The 18,208-nt window shown below is 43.8% G+C and overlaps 1 protein-coding gene across 1 annotated transcript in view; it reads right to left on the bottom strand.

Moving 5' to 3' along the window:
* Positions 1–3,863: 3,863 nt before the first annotated feature.
* asz1 (ankyrin repeat, SAM and basic leucine zipper domain containing 1) overlaps positions 3,864–18,208 on the bottom strand; it is a gene marked incomplete at both ends in the record, with an annotated part of 46,927 nt that continues 32,582 nt past the window's right edge. Inside the window, 1 exon segment of the mRNA XM_079256613.1 lies at positions 3,864–4,037. Coding sequence (XP_079112739.1) covers positions 3,864–4,037 — 174 coding nt within the window.

The following is an 18,208-nucleotide window of genomic DNA, read 5'->3' as shown; positions in this document are numbered from 1 at the left end:
CAAAGAGTTTCAGATCTCTGGATCAACAAGTCAAGCTGTGAAAAACGCAGAAGAGTCGGAGAGAGGACGGTCTGTGCGTAAAACCATGACTGGTTCTGGTTCTGGTTGCAAAGCGTCTTCTGAGGAAGAAGCGCGCGGAGATGGTCTTAATAGTCCGGCAGAGATTCTCAGAGGGGGATAGGTGGATGAAGTGCTATCAGGTTCAAATTGCTTTACACGAGGGGTGGGCAAAGTGCCGTCTCAGGAATGAGGTGAAGAAATGAAATGTCTGAGAGTATCTGTTCAGGCTGGTTTGACACCAGACAGGCTTGGCGCGGATCCAGACTGGAGCTCCGCGGCGCGGGGATGTGCTCCAAGCAGCGCGCGGGCGCGCAGGAGAGGAGCCACTCACTCAACTCCAATGAAAAGAAGAAGAAAAAAAAATCTGAGGCTTTACAAACTAAATGAGGTAAAGTGATGCGGATCAGGGCTGATGTGACGCTAAAGAACAGAGTCCTGAAAAACAACCTGGAAAGTTCTGCAGGAGACTTCAGACGCGTCCGTGCTCAAAACGCAGGTAGTCTGACATCTGACGCGATGCACCGCCATCAAATACACCACAGTTTCTACTCCAGTTCTAAAAATAGACTGGTGTCGTGAATGGTTTTGATAAAAGACTACCTTTTGGTGAGAGCGCAGCTCCGTAACGACATGACGCACAGGTGTAAAATATTCCCGATGCCCAAAGCATGACGCACTGTTATTTTACAACCTTATACAAACCATCCCTCATAACTCAGGAATGATGGCTCAAGGAGGGCTTGGGTGCTGGTCGGTGGGGGGGGGGGGGGGGGGGGTTTACCGGTTTTCCAGCACCTTAAAGGTGATGTGTCCATTTTAATTGGTTCATCTATAGCAATCTTTTTGAAGTCTCTTGGGGAAATCTGTGGCACTGTCACATGGCATTTCCTCCATCTTTGATCTTGTGTATCAAGAGACCCCGGCCAGGAGAGATTAATGTGCAAATTGGATTTCTCCCATGATCCCCGTGGAAGAAAACCATAAAACAAGGAGCTTTAGAGCGCTCTCTGCTCTCTTCAGCACATTGAACATGACGTTGTTTTTGCAGCAGCTGCTACGGTGTCTCCTACAGAACCCCTCGCTTCACCGCAGCAACGTGCTCTTTACCTTTTAGTCATAAAGTCGGCTTTAGAAGAAAAAAGAGGTACTGCTTCAGCAGATGATAGAGAAGAAAATACTTAACATCTTGGACTGTGGCCCCAAAATAAAAATGACCACTGTTGGTTCAGTCTGTCAGACTTGTCTCAGTTTTAAATGACACACAATAATCTGCCATTTTAGCAGGCCTCTCTTTACTCGTGCAGGTTGGATCCTTTTAAACCTCTTGGTGTCCTGGCCCCCTCATACAAGGACATCTGTGCCACGTTAAATTCTGTTGGAGACTGTTGAACACCCACACAGTGGTGTCAGAAGAGTTGCTGTTTTTTCCAATTTGAAATTATATTTATATGTACATAATACATAATAAAATATGTAATAAATAATATGCGTAATTGTAAACCATAAAATTTTTTTTTTTATTAGTTCCCCCTAACCCCCAAAGAGCTAGAAGACATCTTTAACTTGAGTCAAAGTGAAGCTCAGGTTTCTGGAGGCTACATTCAACAAGGTGTTGGAAATTCTTTAAGAGGTTTTGCTCCACATTGACATGAAGCATCACACAGTTGCTGCAGATTTGTTGGCTGCACATCCATGATGAGAATGTGCCGTTTCACCACATCCTGAAGCTGCTCTGTTGGATTGACATCTGGTGACTTGTTTAGGCCTCTGGAGTAAACTGAACTCATTGTCATGTTGAGGGAAGCAGTTGGAGATGATTTGAGCTTTGTGACATGGTACACTGCCCTGCACCAGCAGATAATCCATCAGAAGATGCTACACTATGGTCTCTATGGGATAAACACGGTCAGCAGCACTACTCAGGTAGGCTGTGGTGCTTAAACATTGCCACGTTGGTACTGTAAAATCCATATGTAATTCATGCTTTAAAGGTAATTTCTTTAAAGGTGTTAAAAAATCTCTAACACACTTGTATTAACATTGATGGGTTTAGTTTTCCATATTTGCATTCTAAAATATATGTATTTATTATATTGTATTTATTTAAGTATTTATATTCTTTAAGAGTTTATAATTTGCTCTATTTACCTGTTGAACCCCTTCTAGCTGCCGATTGGCTAGTATTGTCACATGGGAAGGAGAACAAGTGCTGAGTTGTGGAGTTTATATGTGAAGGGCTGCTCAGCAAGTATCAGTCTCCATCCTGTTCATTCCCATGAAGTGTACTTACCACCACATATTACCCCCATGTTACAGAACTAAGGCACCCAAAGTGTGCAAAGTACATAATATATGGTGCTTTTCAAGGCACCCAAAATGCTTTACATCATTCATTCACTCCTCATTCATGCTTGAAGATAAGCTGCATGTGTAGCCACACATGTGGCAGCCAATGAACATTATTGGCCAGTCAGACCATCACCAAAACATTCACCAAGTTCATACAGCAGCGATGTGGACAGTGGAGGTAAGGAGGGTGAAGTGTCTTGCCCAGGGACACAATGACAGATTGGCATAAACCACCAACCCGGGTTACTGGACAACCTGCTCTACCCCCTCAACCAATTCCAGCATTACACCAGCAGCAGCCTGAAACATGGTTACAAGGCAGAATGGATTCATGCTTTCATGTTTCCACATTCAGATGATCCCACCATCTGAATGGAGACTCACACCACACTGTTTTTCCATTTTTAGTATCCAGTTTTCAGCTGGGTCTGTGTGAATCGTTTCCTGATCCGAACTGACAGTTCTGCTGCTGCAGCCCATCTGCTTCAGGGTTTAACAGGTTGGGTGTTCAGAGACGCTTTTCTACCTAACTTGAGTGGAACCAGTGATTATTTGACTTCCTGTTACTTTTTATCATTCTGAACCAGTCTGTTCATTCTCCTCTGACACCAACAGGACATGTTGGTCCAGGCAACTCCTGCTCACTTCAGACGGTCTCTGTAAACCCTAGAGATGGTTGTGTACAGATCAGCCGTTTCTGAAATACTCAGACTAACCATGCTGCATTCAAAGTCTGGTGTTCCACATGAACGTCAGCCAGTCGTCATGGCTACATAGAGTTGCTGCCATGTGACTGGCTGATTAGGCATGTTGACATGCAGTCGAATGGGAGGACCTAATAAAGTAGATGGTTAATGTATGTTAAAATTTTCCCTTCTTTTCTTCCCTTTAATCAAAATGGCAGAAACTGGCCTCAGCTTAAAAAGTAAACTTTATCTGTCACTCTACACTGTGATAACATTTATATAATACTGCTTCTCATTACAGAGTACGACTTAGACCCAGTCATATCTTTCTGTGAATTTCCAGCTGTCTGAGAAAAATGTGTTTGTAGTTATATCACTAACAGACTAACTATTAACTGATTAACTGACCAAAAACTAAAAGGTTTTCTTACTGGTATTCACCTGCTGGTATCATTTCCACTAAGCCAAGTCTACTGGCTCTATACACAGACATGATGTGGTTTCAATCAATCACTATGAATGTGTACAATAGTATAAAAATAAAGAAATATACAAGCACTGAAACAAAAAATCCTTATTTTAATTTTTTAGATAAACAAAAGTTCCAGAAACGAACAGCTGATTATTTAAAGTATTAAAATACACAGTAACTTAAAATGAGGCAGAAGTAAATTAAACTTAAACCAGTGAAAACTCAGGAAACAAAGGAACAAATCACTGTGGCATCAGTGAAGCCGCCTCTTAGAGCTTTCCTCAAACATACATGGATTAGAGAATCTTCCTCCACATCGGCAGGTGAACATGGCCACTAGCTGCTTTGTAGAGAAGCGGGATGAAAGAGGCTCCCAGCAGACTCAGCACAGTTTTGGTCCAGGACCACGTCCACCAGCCCCGGGGGGAACCAGCTTGGGGAAGAAGGCAGCAATCTTTGGCTTCATCCATCTGGGGGGAAAAAACAAACAAACCAATGAACGACTAACATGAGAAACACAAATATAAGAACTCACCAAATCTTTTGACCTTCTGCAGGAAATGGAAGCAATTCCCACAGAATCCAGAGTTCAGTTGTTTAAGTTTTTAGGTCTGTTAAAGCTTGACTGGGTGAGAAATATCTCCTCGTTTTCCAGTATGAACATGACACAAACTCGTTTGGAGGGTGAGGGCATGTCTGGGTCCACTGAAACACCACTCATGAACTTGAGTCACAGCAACTTCCTGTGCCAAATCCTCCAGGACTCATCAGCCAAGAGGAGAGTGGGACCTTGGTTGTCGTCAAGTCATGGAGGAATTATGCTTTCCCAGAGCTCTCATCAGAGGCTGACAGTGTCAGACTGAATCCTTCTCATGTGAGAAAGCGAGGGAATAAACAGAGCTTAAGTTTTTTTCACCCAGTAAATACGACTCGGAACTTGTGGTTTTGGCAGTGACCACAGATTTCTGACATGAATTCTGAAGTAGAAGTAGGAAGTAGAAACTGTTCCTGCTAAGTGTCATTATTCCCACAGGACGTAAACGCAGCACAGACACATGTAAACTAGAAAAGCACTCAGAGAACGCAAAACCTCCGACAAGGCCTTCAAAAAGTTCCTGAATCCAAATGGTGATCTGGATCACCATCTTCCTTTTCACATTTACAATTCCTGAAATCTACATAAAAATCCGCCCATAACTTTGAGTCATCTTGAACACAGACAGACAGACAACCACCTTGGCAATAAAAAAAAATCTCAAAATAAAAGTTTCTCATCACAATCCTTTGTATGTGATGGGAAATTGAAGGGATTATTTTAATCAGGGAAATGATCCTGTCTACACAGACAAAGCATTTATGAATTGAGGTGATTGAGTCCAGTAAAGTGACATATTCCTGCAAAGAATGGGCTTTTTAAACGATAGTATGGGGTGGTTGACTCCTGAACCCTTCCTGGTTCACAGCCTTGGACACTTACCCAGGACTGCACTGACCCCCCTGGAATGAAATTGTGTAATGAAATGATATCCCATATAATAATTAATCTGTTTGAAATATTTAGCATTCATTTATTATGTCTGACTTACATACAGGCTTAATTCTCCTGGAGTCTCTTCTAGCCTGTTTCTTAAGAGGAATGACCTGCCAGACAGCAGGTGGTTTGGAATCTCCCATCCCATGAATTGAAGGATCTACTTCTCTGCAGTTTATCATACCTAGGCTTACAATGGTAGATTCAACTTGTTCAGCTGTGGGCGCTGTCTACAGATGGGTGTTATGGTCTAAAAAATATATCCTGATAATTCCTGGTGTTTGTCACGGTAACAATAAAAATGACGATAAACACTAATTTAGCCTGATTTTTTAACAAGAAAACTATCACCGAAAGAACACTTAAGGTTATTAAAAACTCCATATCTGTGGTTAAATTCCACTTTAAAAGACATGAGGGTGGATTTCATGGAGTTGTTGGGCCAAAAACTGCACAATATGTTTCTCTTATATGAACTGCAGCCATGTAAATTAAAATAGCACTTTTATTAAGTATTATCTGAGCGGCAATCACTTTTTGGCAGCCCAAAACTATTTGAGATCAAATTCCACCTTAAGAGGGTACGAGGGTGGATGTAACAGTTGACTAACAAAATCCAGCCTTTTGAGGATTTATGAAGAATCCACATTTTATTGACAATAAATGCAACATCCTCAATTCTTTAATAATTCATTGACATAATTGGAAATGATTCTGTAATGTTCTTCACACAAATCTTTCTGTAATTAATGTGATTCATTCATTCATTACAGAAAGATCACAGCATCACAACATAATTTCAGACACCTTAAAGATTTTGGCTCCATTCAATGATGCAAAAGTTGAATTATCAGAGGAACAGCGCGTGTCTGGGTCTAAAGTCATCCCTATGCTGACCATGCTCCATCATGCTCTTGAAGAAGTAGAAATAAATGTGTCTACTCCAGAGAGCATGGCATTGGTGGGGTCTCTTAAAAAAAAAAAAATAAAAAAAAAACAGCTAAAAGAAAAACTCTTCCATTTGCAGTCTCAAACGGTTTTGTCACTCAGCACTATGCTGGATCCCAGATTTAAAAAACTAGGTTTCTTCAGCTCAAACAAAGCTGCTTAGGCAGAAAGACGTCTCAATGTGCTTCAGGTATTAGACAGCCATTAGCCTCTACCTCAGCATCATCATTGTGACCTGAAGCTTCACAGTCACAAACCAAAGAATGTATATGGTATATGAACATTTATTTTTCTATATTGTGACTTAGATTGTTTTTTTTATTCTCAGGAAGCAAGCTGTGGCATCATCTTGACAGATCCGTACAGTAAAGTAAAACTCACAGAAGTACATCACTTACAGCAAATGCAACAGTGGAAGAGCAGAAATACCTGGCAAAACCAAACAGAAAGACACGAGGACCCTCTGCAGTACTGGACAAATGAAAGACATTTTCCCAAATTTATTCACACTGGCTGTCATGTATCTTTCTACTCCAGCTTCATCTGTGCCTTGTGAGAAGATTTTTTTCCAAAGCGGGAGAAATCCTCACAAAAAAAGCAGAACCGCCTCACTAGCGAAACTACTTTTTTTTTTTTTTTTTTAAAATAAAAACCAATGAAAGTTACTGGGTTTAATTCTTTTTATTTGACTACACGCACTACTAAAAGTAATATAAGTGCACTACTCTAATATGTTTCACTGTGGTCCCATCACTTGTTTTGTAGTACGTTTATCCACTTGATGGCGCCATAGAGTAAATTAATCCTTTTGAAGTGCCGGTACATGTGCAGGCACAGTTGACTGAAAGTATCGATGCTTCATGGGGCATCATCTCACCATCACTAGTGTTTACATCTAGCTTCATTATGGAGGTCCGCGAACATGATTGACACATTTTTAATCACCAATTGCAATGAATCATGAATGTAGCATGGTGGAATTCACATGGGAAGTTCCCAGAAACAATGTCACACTTAACAGCTGGATTGGAAACCTTCTAGACCAGGGGTCGGCAACCCGAAATGTTGAAAGAGCCACATTGGACCAAAAAAACAAAAAACAAATATGTCTGGAGCCGTAAAAAAATCAAAAGCCTTATATAAGCCTTATCATGAAGGCAATACATGCTTTATGCATCTATATTAGCCTACTATCAAAATGACTAAGTTGGCTACAAATACATAATGAGCCTTAATGATAAAATGTTTATTTTCCCTGCAGCGCAGACAATGAGGCACCACGTGACTACTCTGTTGTACGATGCCGCCTCATATTTAACTTCATTACAATATTAGTGAATTATGTTTTGTTGCTTTGGTTAAATTAAAAAAATGCAATAAAGAAATCTGATTTTTGATGTCATTTTTATTTTGAGGATTCGAAAAAAACAAAATGGAATGTGCATAACGCACCCCTTATCTGGGCAACAAACAGAGTGCAATAAAACGCAGCCTGCATTTATAAAAAAAAAAAAAAAACCAGCAGCCTTTTAAAAAGGTAAAGTCTATCAAATCAAATTAATACAGTCTGTGCAATGCCAAGCAAGTCAGTGCAAGGGTAAAACGCAGCAGCATCCTCTTCTCTTTTGACACGCAACCAACGCAGCTATCCTCCAACCTGAGCACCATTACCAAGTGTCATTCCACATATATACTGACAAAAATCAGAAATCATTTTATGAAAACAGCCACTTTGTTACTCAGTATGTGTCTATGAAGAATTATGTTCTTACCCGTTTAATGTGACTTCTGTTTTTGGACATCACTGGTCAGCTTCTCAACATCGGGCATGTAAGATGTAACTTGTGCTGAATTAATGTCCTTGATTTGCTGATCGGTAATGTTGCCGCCATTTTAATGGTCCTTTCCTTCACTGTCTTAGCAGAGAGGGGCATGTCTTTGATTGTCTGTATGATCTCGGTTTTGTTTTTGAAGTCTGGAAATAGGTTTTCTGATATGCTGATGAATGACTCTTTCATGTAGTCACCATCTGTGAACGGTTTTCCACGCTTTATTATCTCCCAGGTTGCAACTAAACTTGCAGCAGTAGTGGAGTTTGGAGATGCAATCCACTTCTTAAATCTATTTTTGTGCTCCTCTAATTTCTCCAGAAGTCATGCAATCGCACTTTTTGTCTCACTCCCAACTGGCAAATGTAGCATGCTTTCCCTGGAAATGTCTTTCCACATTACTCTTTTTGTTATTTAACAACTTCTCGCTACAGAGCAAACATTCAGGCAATCCTTCTGCATTGTCAATGAATGCAAATGATTCGGTCCAAGAAACGTTGAATCCTCTGTTCTCTGTTATTTTTCTCTTTTTCCCTTTGGGATCCATGTCCCATGGATGGCATCCTGTTGATAGATAGGCTACGCGTGTCGCAGGCTATGACGCAAATCTTCCTTGACAGAAATGTTGAAATTTAATATTTATTCTACACATTTTTACAACACTGGAAAACGTTAATGTTTGTGTCATGTTTGTCCTCCTACAGAACGGAAAGGTTATTTACATAACCCCGGTTCTCTGAGTAATATGAGTGAGATGTCTCACTATGGGATGCACGCCTCTGTGCAGCTCTCAGAAGCATTGATCTTATTACGCCAATCCTGATTGGCTGGTGAACGTGTCCGTCCGTATCAGGTAGTGCCATCTACCTTAAATAGCTCATGCGGACGGCACTGCCTCATTCAAGATAAGCACCTCTTCTCACTTGCCCAAGCAAGAAGGGTTGTCTGGTGAGACATCTTACTCATATTACTCAAAGAACCGGGGTTATGTAAATAACCTAAAGTTCTCTTTCATAATATTTCGGTCGATGTCTCACTATGGGATGTGGTAGCTCCCGTATTGCCAGACATGCTTATCCAGCGTCCACCAACCTACAGGAAAGAGTCCTCAGGACGTCAAAACCGCGCGTGCTAAGCATGGGGTGGAGACATCCAACATGTAGAACCGGACAAAAGTGAGAGGCGAGGACCAACTCGCTGCGGCACAGATGTCCTGAACCGAAACTCCCCTGAATAAGGCCCATGATGCGGCCAAGCACCGAGTCGAGTGTGCTCGCAGGCCCCCAGGAGGCTGCAAACCCTGACTCGTATAGGACAGAGCGATTGCCTCCACCATCCAGTGGGACAGGCGCTGTTTCGTGACGGGCTTTCCCTTATGAGGATTAACCCAAGACACGAACAATTGATCGCTCCTTCTGAAACTCTTAGTCTTATCGATGTAAGTGCGGACTGCACGAACTGGACATAACGGCCTCGGTTTCCCGAGGAGAGACCAAAGGCGACAAAGTCTATAGGGGAACAGGAGCCCACCACCTTGGGCACAAAGGCTGGGTTGGGTCTCAAAATTACCCTCACATCACCCGGGAAAAACTGAGCGCACGAAGGATGCACTGAAAGGGCATGGATATCGCTAACCCGTTTCGCCGAAGCCAAAGCCAGCAACAACACTGTCTTGAGAGACACGTGTTTCAAATCCGCTCCTTCCAGAGGCTCAAAAGGGGGACCCTTCAACCCTTCCAAGACCACGGCCAATTCCCATGGCGGGACCAATGGTCTGGACACAGGAAGAAGCCTACGTGCTCCTTTCATAGAACGGCAGACCAGCGGATGTTGGCTTGCTGTCAGCTTTCCAAACCCCACATGGCAGGCAGCAATAGCTGCCAAATACACTTTAACCGTGGAGAAGGCTTTCCGTTTGTCAATCAGATCCTGTAAAAATGACAAGATCGTCCCCACCGAGCACTGAAAAAGGAATGTGGCCATACTTGCGGCACCATTCCTCAAACACCCTCCATTTACAGTCATACAATGACCTAGTGGAGGGGGCCCGCGCACTCTGTATAGTGGAAATTACGCGCTGTGGGAGCCCCACGGCTGACAAGTTGTGCCACTCAGGGGCCAAGCCCACAGTGCCAGGCGTTCTGGGTGTGGGTGAAAGACCGACCCTCCCCCCTGCAGCAGCAGGTCCCTGCGCAGCGGGAGCTGCCAGGGCTGCAAGCGCAGCAGCTGACATATCTCTGCCAGCCAATGCATCGCCGGCCAATGCGGAGCTATCAATATCAGGTCGTGACCCTGTTCTCTCACTCTGGACAGAGTGGGAGGTATCAATGTCAGGGGAGGGAACGCGTAAAGAAGACCGGGCGGCCAGGCGTGCGCTAACGCGTCGATGCCCAGGGGAGCATTAATGCTGCACAGGGAGAAAAACATTGCGCACTGCGCGTTGTCCCTGGAAGCGAACAGATCCACAGAGACCCAACCGTAACGGACCCAGATCTGTTGCACAACCTCTGGGTGCAGAGTCCATTCCCCGTAAACCGGCGCGCCCCTGGACAACAGGTCCGTGCCCGTGTTCAGAGCTCCCGGTACATGCGTCGCTCTCAAGGAGAGAAACCAGCTGCAGCTCCAGAGGATCAGTTTGCGTGCCAGCATGTGTAGCTGATGGGAGCAGAAATCCTCCTTAGCGGTTGATGTACGCTACCGCCGTCGTATTGTCCGTCCTGACCAGAACATGATGTCCGACCAAAGACGGAAGAAAGTGTTTCAGGGAGAGGTACACCGCTAAAAGCTCCAGGAAATTGATGTGAGTTTTCTGGAGGTCTGCACTCCACAGCCCCCTCACAGGCTGGCCTTCGTGGATTCCATCCCAGCCTGTCAGGCTTGCGTCCGTGGTGATCACCTTCCTGGACAGAACTGGACCCATAGTGACTCCCCGGGTCAGGAAGGACGGAGCCGCCAGTGGTGCAGAGTCCTGACGCAAATCGGAGTGACCAGCACTTTCCGTGCGCCATGACGCACGGGGTCTAGGCCAGACGAGGCCACCCAAAGCTGAAACTCCCTCATGTGGAGGCGGCCAAGTCGGACTACAAGAATTGCAGATGCCATCAGTCCGAGTAATCGAAGACATAATCTGAATTGAACAGATTTGTCTAGACGAAAAAGCGTGAGGCACGCCCTGAAAGCTCTCACCCGCTCTGCCGAGAGGCGCGCTGTGAAAGTCACCGAGTCCAGGGATAATCCCAGAAAGATTATGCTTTGCACCGGAGACAGCATGCTCTTTTCCGTGTCCCCCGTTTGGGGACCAGGAAATACTTGGAGTAAAAACCGCTCAGGGTTAACAGGGAGGAAATTTCCTCTTGTAAAACTCGAGCGGCCTCCCCTGGAGCCTGGGAGTGTATAATGCCGGCGAAGCTCGGGGGAACAGTGGCAAACTGCCTGTCGCACCGGCGAAGAGAGCAACTTTCAGGCTGCTCGCTCCTTCTTCTTCCTGGCCTGGAAAGGGGCAGCCTGCACGGGGGTTGCCGCACATGGATGGCACAGCTGCGATTGTAGCCGCTGGTTTCTTAGGCCAGCTGGCCCGACCGGGCAAAATTGGTGGGGCGGGCGGAAGTTTCGGTTGTTTAGGCATTTTAAACTGCGAAACATGGGAGGCAGCAGGCGCAGGAGCCTTGCGCTGCACAGGGGGGGAGGGAACAGGAGGCTTTCGGGGAAGGCAGAGCCGGAGAGCCTCGTCTTCCTTGTTTTTGGCTTCACATCTTTGCTGCATTGAGGCCAATGCTGAGCCAAAAATTCCCTCCGGAACAATGCGCATGTCGAGGACGTTGTCCTTCTCCCTGTCTGACAGGTTGGCGAGGTTGAGCCACCGCGCCCGTTCCTGCAGCACCATAGTTCCCAGCGCTCTCCCTGTGGCCTGGACCACGCAGCGCTGGACGCGGAGACACAGGTCGGTGATGACCGGAATCTCCTCCCACGTTGCTGGGTCCTGGATTTGCCCAAAGTCCTCACACAGCTCGCCTCCATCCTGAGTTGTGGTGGAGGCCGCGGGCTGTGCAGCCCGGGCCGAAGTACTAAAGATGTCGTCCTCCTTCTCATCCTCTGATATGAGGAGACTCGAGGCGACATCTTCATCTTCTCCATAGTCTAGGTCCAGGACGTCTCCCTCCTGCGGGGGGTCCGTGGCCAGGTTGAGCAGTGGACCCGCCATCCCCTCCCCTTTCGACGGCAACGTCGGTGGAGGTGAAATAAGGGTCATGTCCAGACAGGCTAGCTTGGTGAGCTAACCGTCTGCGGATACTTTTTTACCGTGAACACCGCACAGTGTTGACACAAGCCCGGGACATCTATTGCTAGCCAGGCGTGTTCCAGCACGAGCAGACCTGGTGTGGGTCTCTGCTCGAAATTTTATTCCCGCATCGGCAGGAACGGGCCCCAGAGTCTCCATAACCTCTGGTGTGAGGGTTCTTTGCCTCCATTCCCAGCAAGCTGGTGAGCGAGCGGGGAATTGAGGTGGTTAACTGGTGTGCTAACCTTGAGAGCCGAGGAGTTAGCTGGTGTGCTAATGCTCGACAGTAAATTTTATTTTTCGCCATGGTGAGGCTGAAAAATGGTGACGACCGAGCTGTGGTGGGGCAAGGAAGCACAGGAGGTCTGGTGTGACCAAACAAAGCAATAAAATGTGCCTAAAGGCTAGGTAGCGCCCGGCGACCGAAGTTAAAAGGTCAGTCTGCGGACAGTTTAGGCAGCTAGCCCAGACACGAGATGTGCTCCGAGTGAGGTGTTATAATGAGGTGGTGCCGTCCGCATGAGCTATTTAAGGTAGATGGCACTACCTGATGCGGACGGACACGTTCACCAGCCAATCAGGATTGGCGTAATGAGATCAATGCTTCTGAGAGCTGCACAGAGGCGTGCATCCCTTAGTGAGACATCGAGCGAAATATTATGAAAGAGAACCATATCAAAACAAAAATATATATCCCTCCCATCTTTTTCCATTTTTTTTAAAAACATTTTTGAAAAAGCTCCAGGGAGCCACTAGGGCAGCGCTAAAGAGCCGCATGCGGCTCCAGAGCCGCGGGTTGCCTACCCCTGTTCTAGAACGATTACAATTGTCCCTGGCTCACAATAGATCACCCAGAGAGTGTACTTGTAATAGCAATTTTCCTGAGATATTTTGCAGTGTTGACGCTGTCGCTTTAGATCAACGCCGAACCAGATGAGTCATGAGAGTTAAAGCACTAACGTGCAGCAAAAATGTACTTTCCCTGTTCAAATGGGCATGATGTCACCTGTTACATCAGTTTTGCAGTGAGAGGAACAGCAACAGACTGGAGATGCTGATCAACACTGCTTTAACGGGTGTGTGATACTCCCCCGACCGTTTAATCAGTTTCTGACAGACAATCACTTTATGGCACAACACCAGTTTGTTTTTGTGCTTGAGGCAGTAGAATAAATTGGTGGTTTTGTTGTATTTTCTTTGCACCATTTGTCTGCAAACCATTCAAATTTCTGCTGCGTGTCCGACTTTATGAACCCGAACCAGTTTCAGATAACAGATGGCAGCCTCATCAAGGAATAAGCTCTTCATGAACCGGCATGTCCGCTCCTTCTGCCAGATTTGTCAATACTCCACACATGTTGGGTTTTGAGCGTTGCGTCCGCACACGTCATCAGTGCTAACATGTACACGTGATCAATTTTTAGATTTTAACGTAGGATGGCAAATTCTTATTGCGAGGGGATTTATACTCTGCTCAAAAAATAAATAAAGGCAACACCTAACCAACACAATGTAACTCCAAGTCAACCACACTTCTGTGAAATCAAACTGTCCACTTAGGAAGCAACACTGATTGACAATCAATTTCACATGCTGTTGTGCAAAAGGAATAGACATCAGGTGGAAATTATAGGCAATTGGCAAGACACACCCAATAAAGGAGTGGTTTCTGCAGGTGGTGACCCCAGACCACTTCTCAGTTCCGATGCTTTCTGGCTGATGTTTTGGTCACATTTGAAAGCTGACGGTGCTTTCCCTCTAGTGGTAGCATGAGACGGAGTCTACAACCCACACAAGTGGCTCAGGTAGTGCAGCTCGTCCAGGATGGCATAGCAATGCGAGCTGGGGCAAGAAGGTTTGCTGTGTCTGCCAGTGGAGTGTCCAGAGCATGGAGGCGCTACCAAGAGACAGGCCAGTACATCAAGAGATGTGGAGGAGGCCGTGGGAGGGCAACAACCCAGCAGCACGACAGTCCACAGGTGGGGGTTGTGCTTACAGCCCAACACCATGCAGGATGTTTGGCATTTGCCAGAGAAAACCAAGATTGGCAAATTTGCCACTGGCACCCTGTGCTCTCCACAGATGAAAGCAGGTTCACACTAAGCACGTGACAGACATGACAGAGTTTGGAGATGCCGTGGAGAACGTTCTGCTGCCTGCAGATTCCTCTTCCAGCGTGAGCGGTTTGGCAGTGGGTCAGCAATGGTGTGGGGTGGCATTTCTTTGGAGGGCCGCACAGCCCTCCATGTGCTCGCCAGAGGTAGCCTGACTGCCATTAGGTACCGAGATGAGATCCTCAGACCCCTTGTGAGACCATATGCCGGTGCGGTTGGCCCTGGGTTCCTCCTAATGCAAGACAACGCTAGACCTCATGGTTGGAGTGTGTCAGCAGTTCCTGCAACACGAAGGCATTGATGTTATGGACTGGCCCATACCCCAGGAATGGAAAGCATTTTATTTAGACCGTTTGTATAAAGTAGTATAAAATATGCATAAAATCTTATTTGAAGAGTGTCAGTAGGTCAGTTGCATTTTTCTGCTGTTGTCTGTTTGGGTGGCTTGACTGTCCTATATTTGGGAAGAGTTTAGAATGTTTTTAAATTGGAAATGCTTGGACATATTGCATGTTTCCTTTAGTGTAAGGGACAGGTTTCAAAACACGCTTCCCAACATAAATTTATATGGAATATTTTCACTACCTCATTTTGCTCAACAACTAAAGATCAGAATGAAGCCAGTGAATCTTTAAACCCATCTCAATTTCTTAAAGTGCCAGTACAAAATCTATTGCAAAACCAAAAACCTGCAGCATGGAAGGGCAGACTATCCCGGGCAAGGCAGACTGAACGATTTGGCATTTTACAGAGCCTTGGTGCACCCTTAATGCACAGTGGCTGAAATCTCCAATCAACAACAAAAGATCTTGTTCAAAAATTAATTAAACTTTGGATGGAAATACAGTCTATCTAAATATTAGAGAGTGACCTATTTTGGTCAGGTAGTGTATTGAAATTTCAGGTGTTTCTGCAGAAAAACTTTAAAAACACTTAATCATTGCAGCCTCTGTGCTTTAGATTGCAACAATTACAAGCGATACTACAACATGCTTGAGAGACTGGTTATACTGTTGACAGAAAGGTGAATTGACATCACAGTTTTCATATTTGGCCCTATCTTCCAACGTTATGAATTGTTCCACAGTGAAGAAGAACCAAAATCCAGCAACGTCAACATAGAGAGGTCGAGCTAATCAAGTAGTATTTTGAACTTCAAAAGGCAGGAACTCCATGAATAAAAGTGGATTTTATTTTATGCTTGTGAGTACTCATGGGGAACCCATCCTCCTTGGACAGGGAACCAGTTGGTTACAAATGATTTGTGTTGCTTGTCAAATTCCTTTTTGACAAGAGCGCCTCACTTAAATGTAATTCAAACATACACCGTCCTCTATCTCCAATTATTCTAACTTCTGTCCTCAAATAATGATGTACCCCCATGTTACCAGACAGTGCTCTTAAACTCTCCCACCCCGCCAACCTGCGTCCCCTCCCATCATCCCTCCGCCTCAGTGTCTGCGTGCTGACAGGTCCATGTCACAGCAACGTTGACTTATGGGCTGTGAGGATTCTGCCCTGTCAGGAACGACTCTCTCCTCTTCCAATATGAATGCAACACAAATACACCATGAGTCAGGTGCACACATCATTATACATGCTGGAGCTCACCAAAATGTGTTGAATCCAACATCTACCACCACCCTTGTTTTCACCATTTAGTTTTATATTTATTGACTTGTCATTGTTTCTTAACTGGACTTTTTATCCTATACTGTCACACAAAATAGACATGTAATAATGTTAGTGTTACATTGCAGGTTCAAATGGCATAATGTTGTGAAGTAGGGCTAAATATTTAATAGATCATAAACTGAAAAAGTTGCAATTAGCAAATCATATAGAAAGTGGCTCAATTTTTACGTTACACAGCGTCTGATCCAACTTTCAAACCAACAGCAGCTGGACGGGCTTTACAAATCCACTCTTAAGTCTCAAATTCAGTCATCTGTCTTGTGCAACAGCCATTTAAACATCATGCCAGGTACACACAGCTGTTAAGTTGCTTGTCTCAAAGAAATTTGATTGGTTATGATTGTGGACGGAATTTTGCCATTTTCACTGCAGTATGTGACAGAAAGCATAAAGAATGACAAGTTGGGATATTTTACTTGAACTGACAGAAATCTTCCTGTTTACAAAACAACCATGTGTTCATCCCATTTTAAAGATAGGGGTGGGAAATTGAATTAATAAAAAATTGGGACTTTTTGCTTCACAATTTTAAAAACAATTAAAAAAACAACAACATCAATTTCCTTTTTTTAATAAATAAAAATGATTATCAAATTTTTGTGATTTTTATTGTTTTCATTGAGCTTTTTACTTGTCTTCTTGGGCATTATAGCAGCAGAATGATGGTCGGGCTAATGTGTTGTTTTTTCCTAATTGAAATTTTAAAAAAAGATTTAAAAAATTTTTTTTTTTTTTTTTTTGCTTTTAGTTTACAAAAATCAGTAATATCAAAGAGTGAATGTCATTTCATTTCAGATTTTAAGGCTGATCTAGAAAAATTCATGCTTTACTTTAACATTCAAAGAAACCGTCACTGACTCACCATGTGACAGCAACAAAAGCTGAACATTTTTTAAATTTCTTGTCTTGTGTTGCAAGCTCCCATGTGCACATGAGGGCGAAATAGGAAATGAGAATAAGTAAAAATTGAGAATAAGTAACATTGTTCCTCGTTTGTCAAGCCATAAGACATGCATTAAAGTCTAAGGGCAGTGAAGTCTGAAATGGATTGCCCAATTTACAAACATACAAATGGTATTAAGTGGAGTTGCTTTAATATTCTTTAAGTTCAGATCTCAAGTAACGTGTTGTCAATAAAAGCTATGAAGAATGCTGAATTAATTTGAAGATGTAATACAGCTCAGATATTAGTTTGATAAACTTTGACATTTTTATCTAATTTTCAGGTGGATGAGGCGACACATTGTCTGACTTGCATTCTCTGTTTGCTGTTGTGTGTCACCTGTGGCACACGTGTGAGTGTGTGCACATCCGGTGAAACTCGTGTGCAATACAAAAAACATTTAGAGAAAACAGGCGCTGTGGTGTAAAGATAAATCACCTTAGTGTTCCGTTTTCATTAGGTTCAAGTATAAAACTGTTCTCGATGAAATGTAAAGATCTTGTTGGTAAGGGGAGGCTATTCACATCAACTTTGCATCCTTGTGTTAGAAGATAGAGCAGTTAATATTGTAAAATAATCTCACATGGAAATCCATCTTGTGTAAATATGATCATTTTGAATGAATCCTTAATGGAAGCTGGAATTTAAAAGTTTAAATCGTAAACCTGTCACTGATGATTAACTACATTGTTTAGCCTAAAGGTATCAGTATCTTTGTCATAATGGAATTACAGGTTTTAACTTTGTGTAGTTTGCTTGCCTAATGTTTAGTTAATCTATTGGAGAAAAAGTGTGAAACTTCTTGGCTTAAATTTTTATTTTACTGGCTCTACTAAACATGGCTGACGTGATTTTTAAGATTCATTTACTTGGTAAACATGGCTTTATGGTACAACAATTCTTATTTCATACGCAATCAACAATTTGTGTTTTTCTTGGTCACATCGTTGCGCCCAACATTTCTCAGGTCTAAGTGTCTGTCTCCCAGAATGTTTGTGTGTTCTGTCTTCATTACCTCCACTTAGGAGGCTATGTTTTTACCAGTGTCTATCGGGTTGTTTGTGTTCAAAATAACTCAGTTATGGACGGATTTTCATTTACTTTTCAGGAGTTGTTAGAAATATGGAAAGGAAGAACTGATTTAATTTTGGTGCTGATCCAGATCACCGTTTGGATCCAGGAATTTTTTAAAAGATTCTTTAACATTTTGCTTGTCGAAGGTTTCCGCCCTCCGAGTGCTTTTCTAGTTTCCTCCTTACTTGAGAAAGAGTGACACCATCGTAATAACAACAAACAGAACAG

The sequence above is a fragment of the Telmatherina bonti genome, assembly GCF_933228915.1.
Source record: "Telmatherina bonti genome assembly, chromosome: 2".
NCBI lineage: Eukaryota > Metazoa > Chordata > Actinopteri > Atheriniformes > Telmatherinidae > Telmatherina > Telmatherina bonti.
This window is presented reverse-complemented; position numbering and strand designations above follow the sequence as displayed.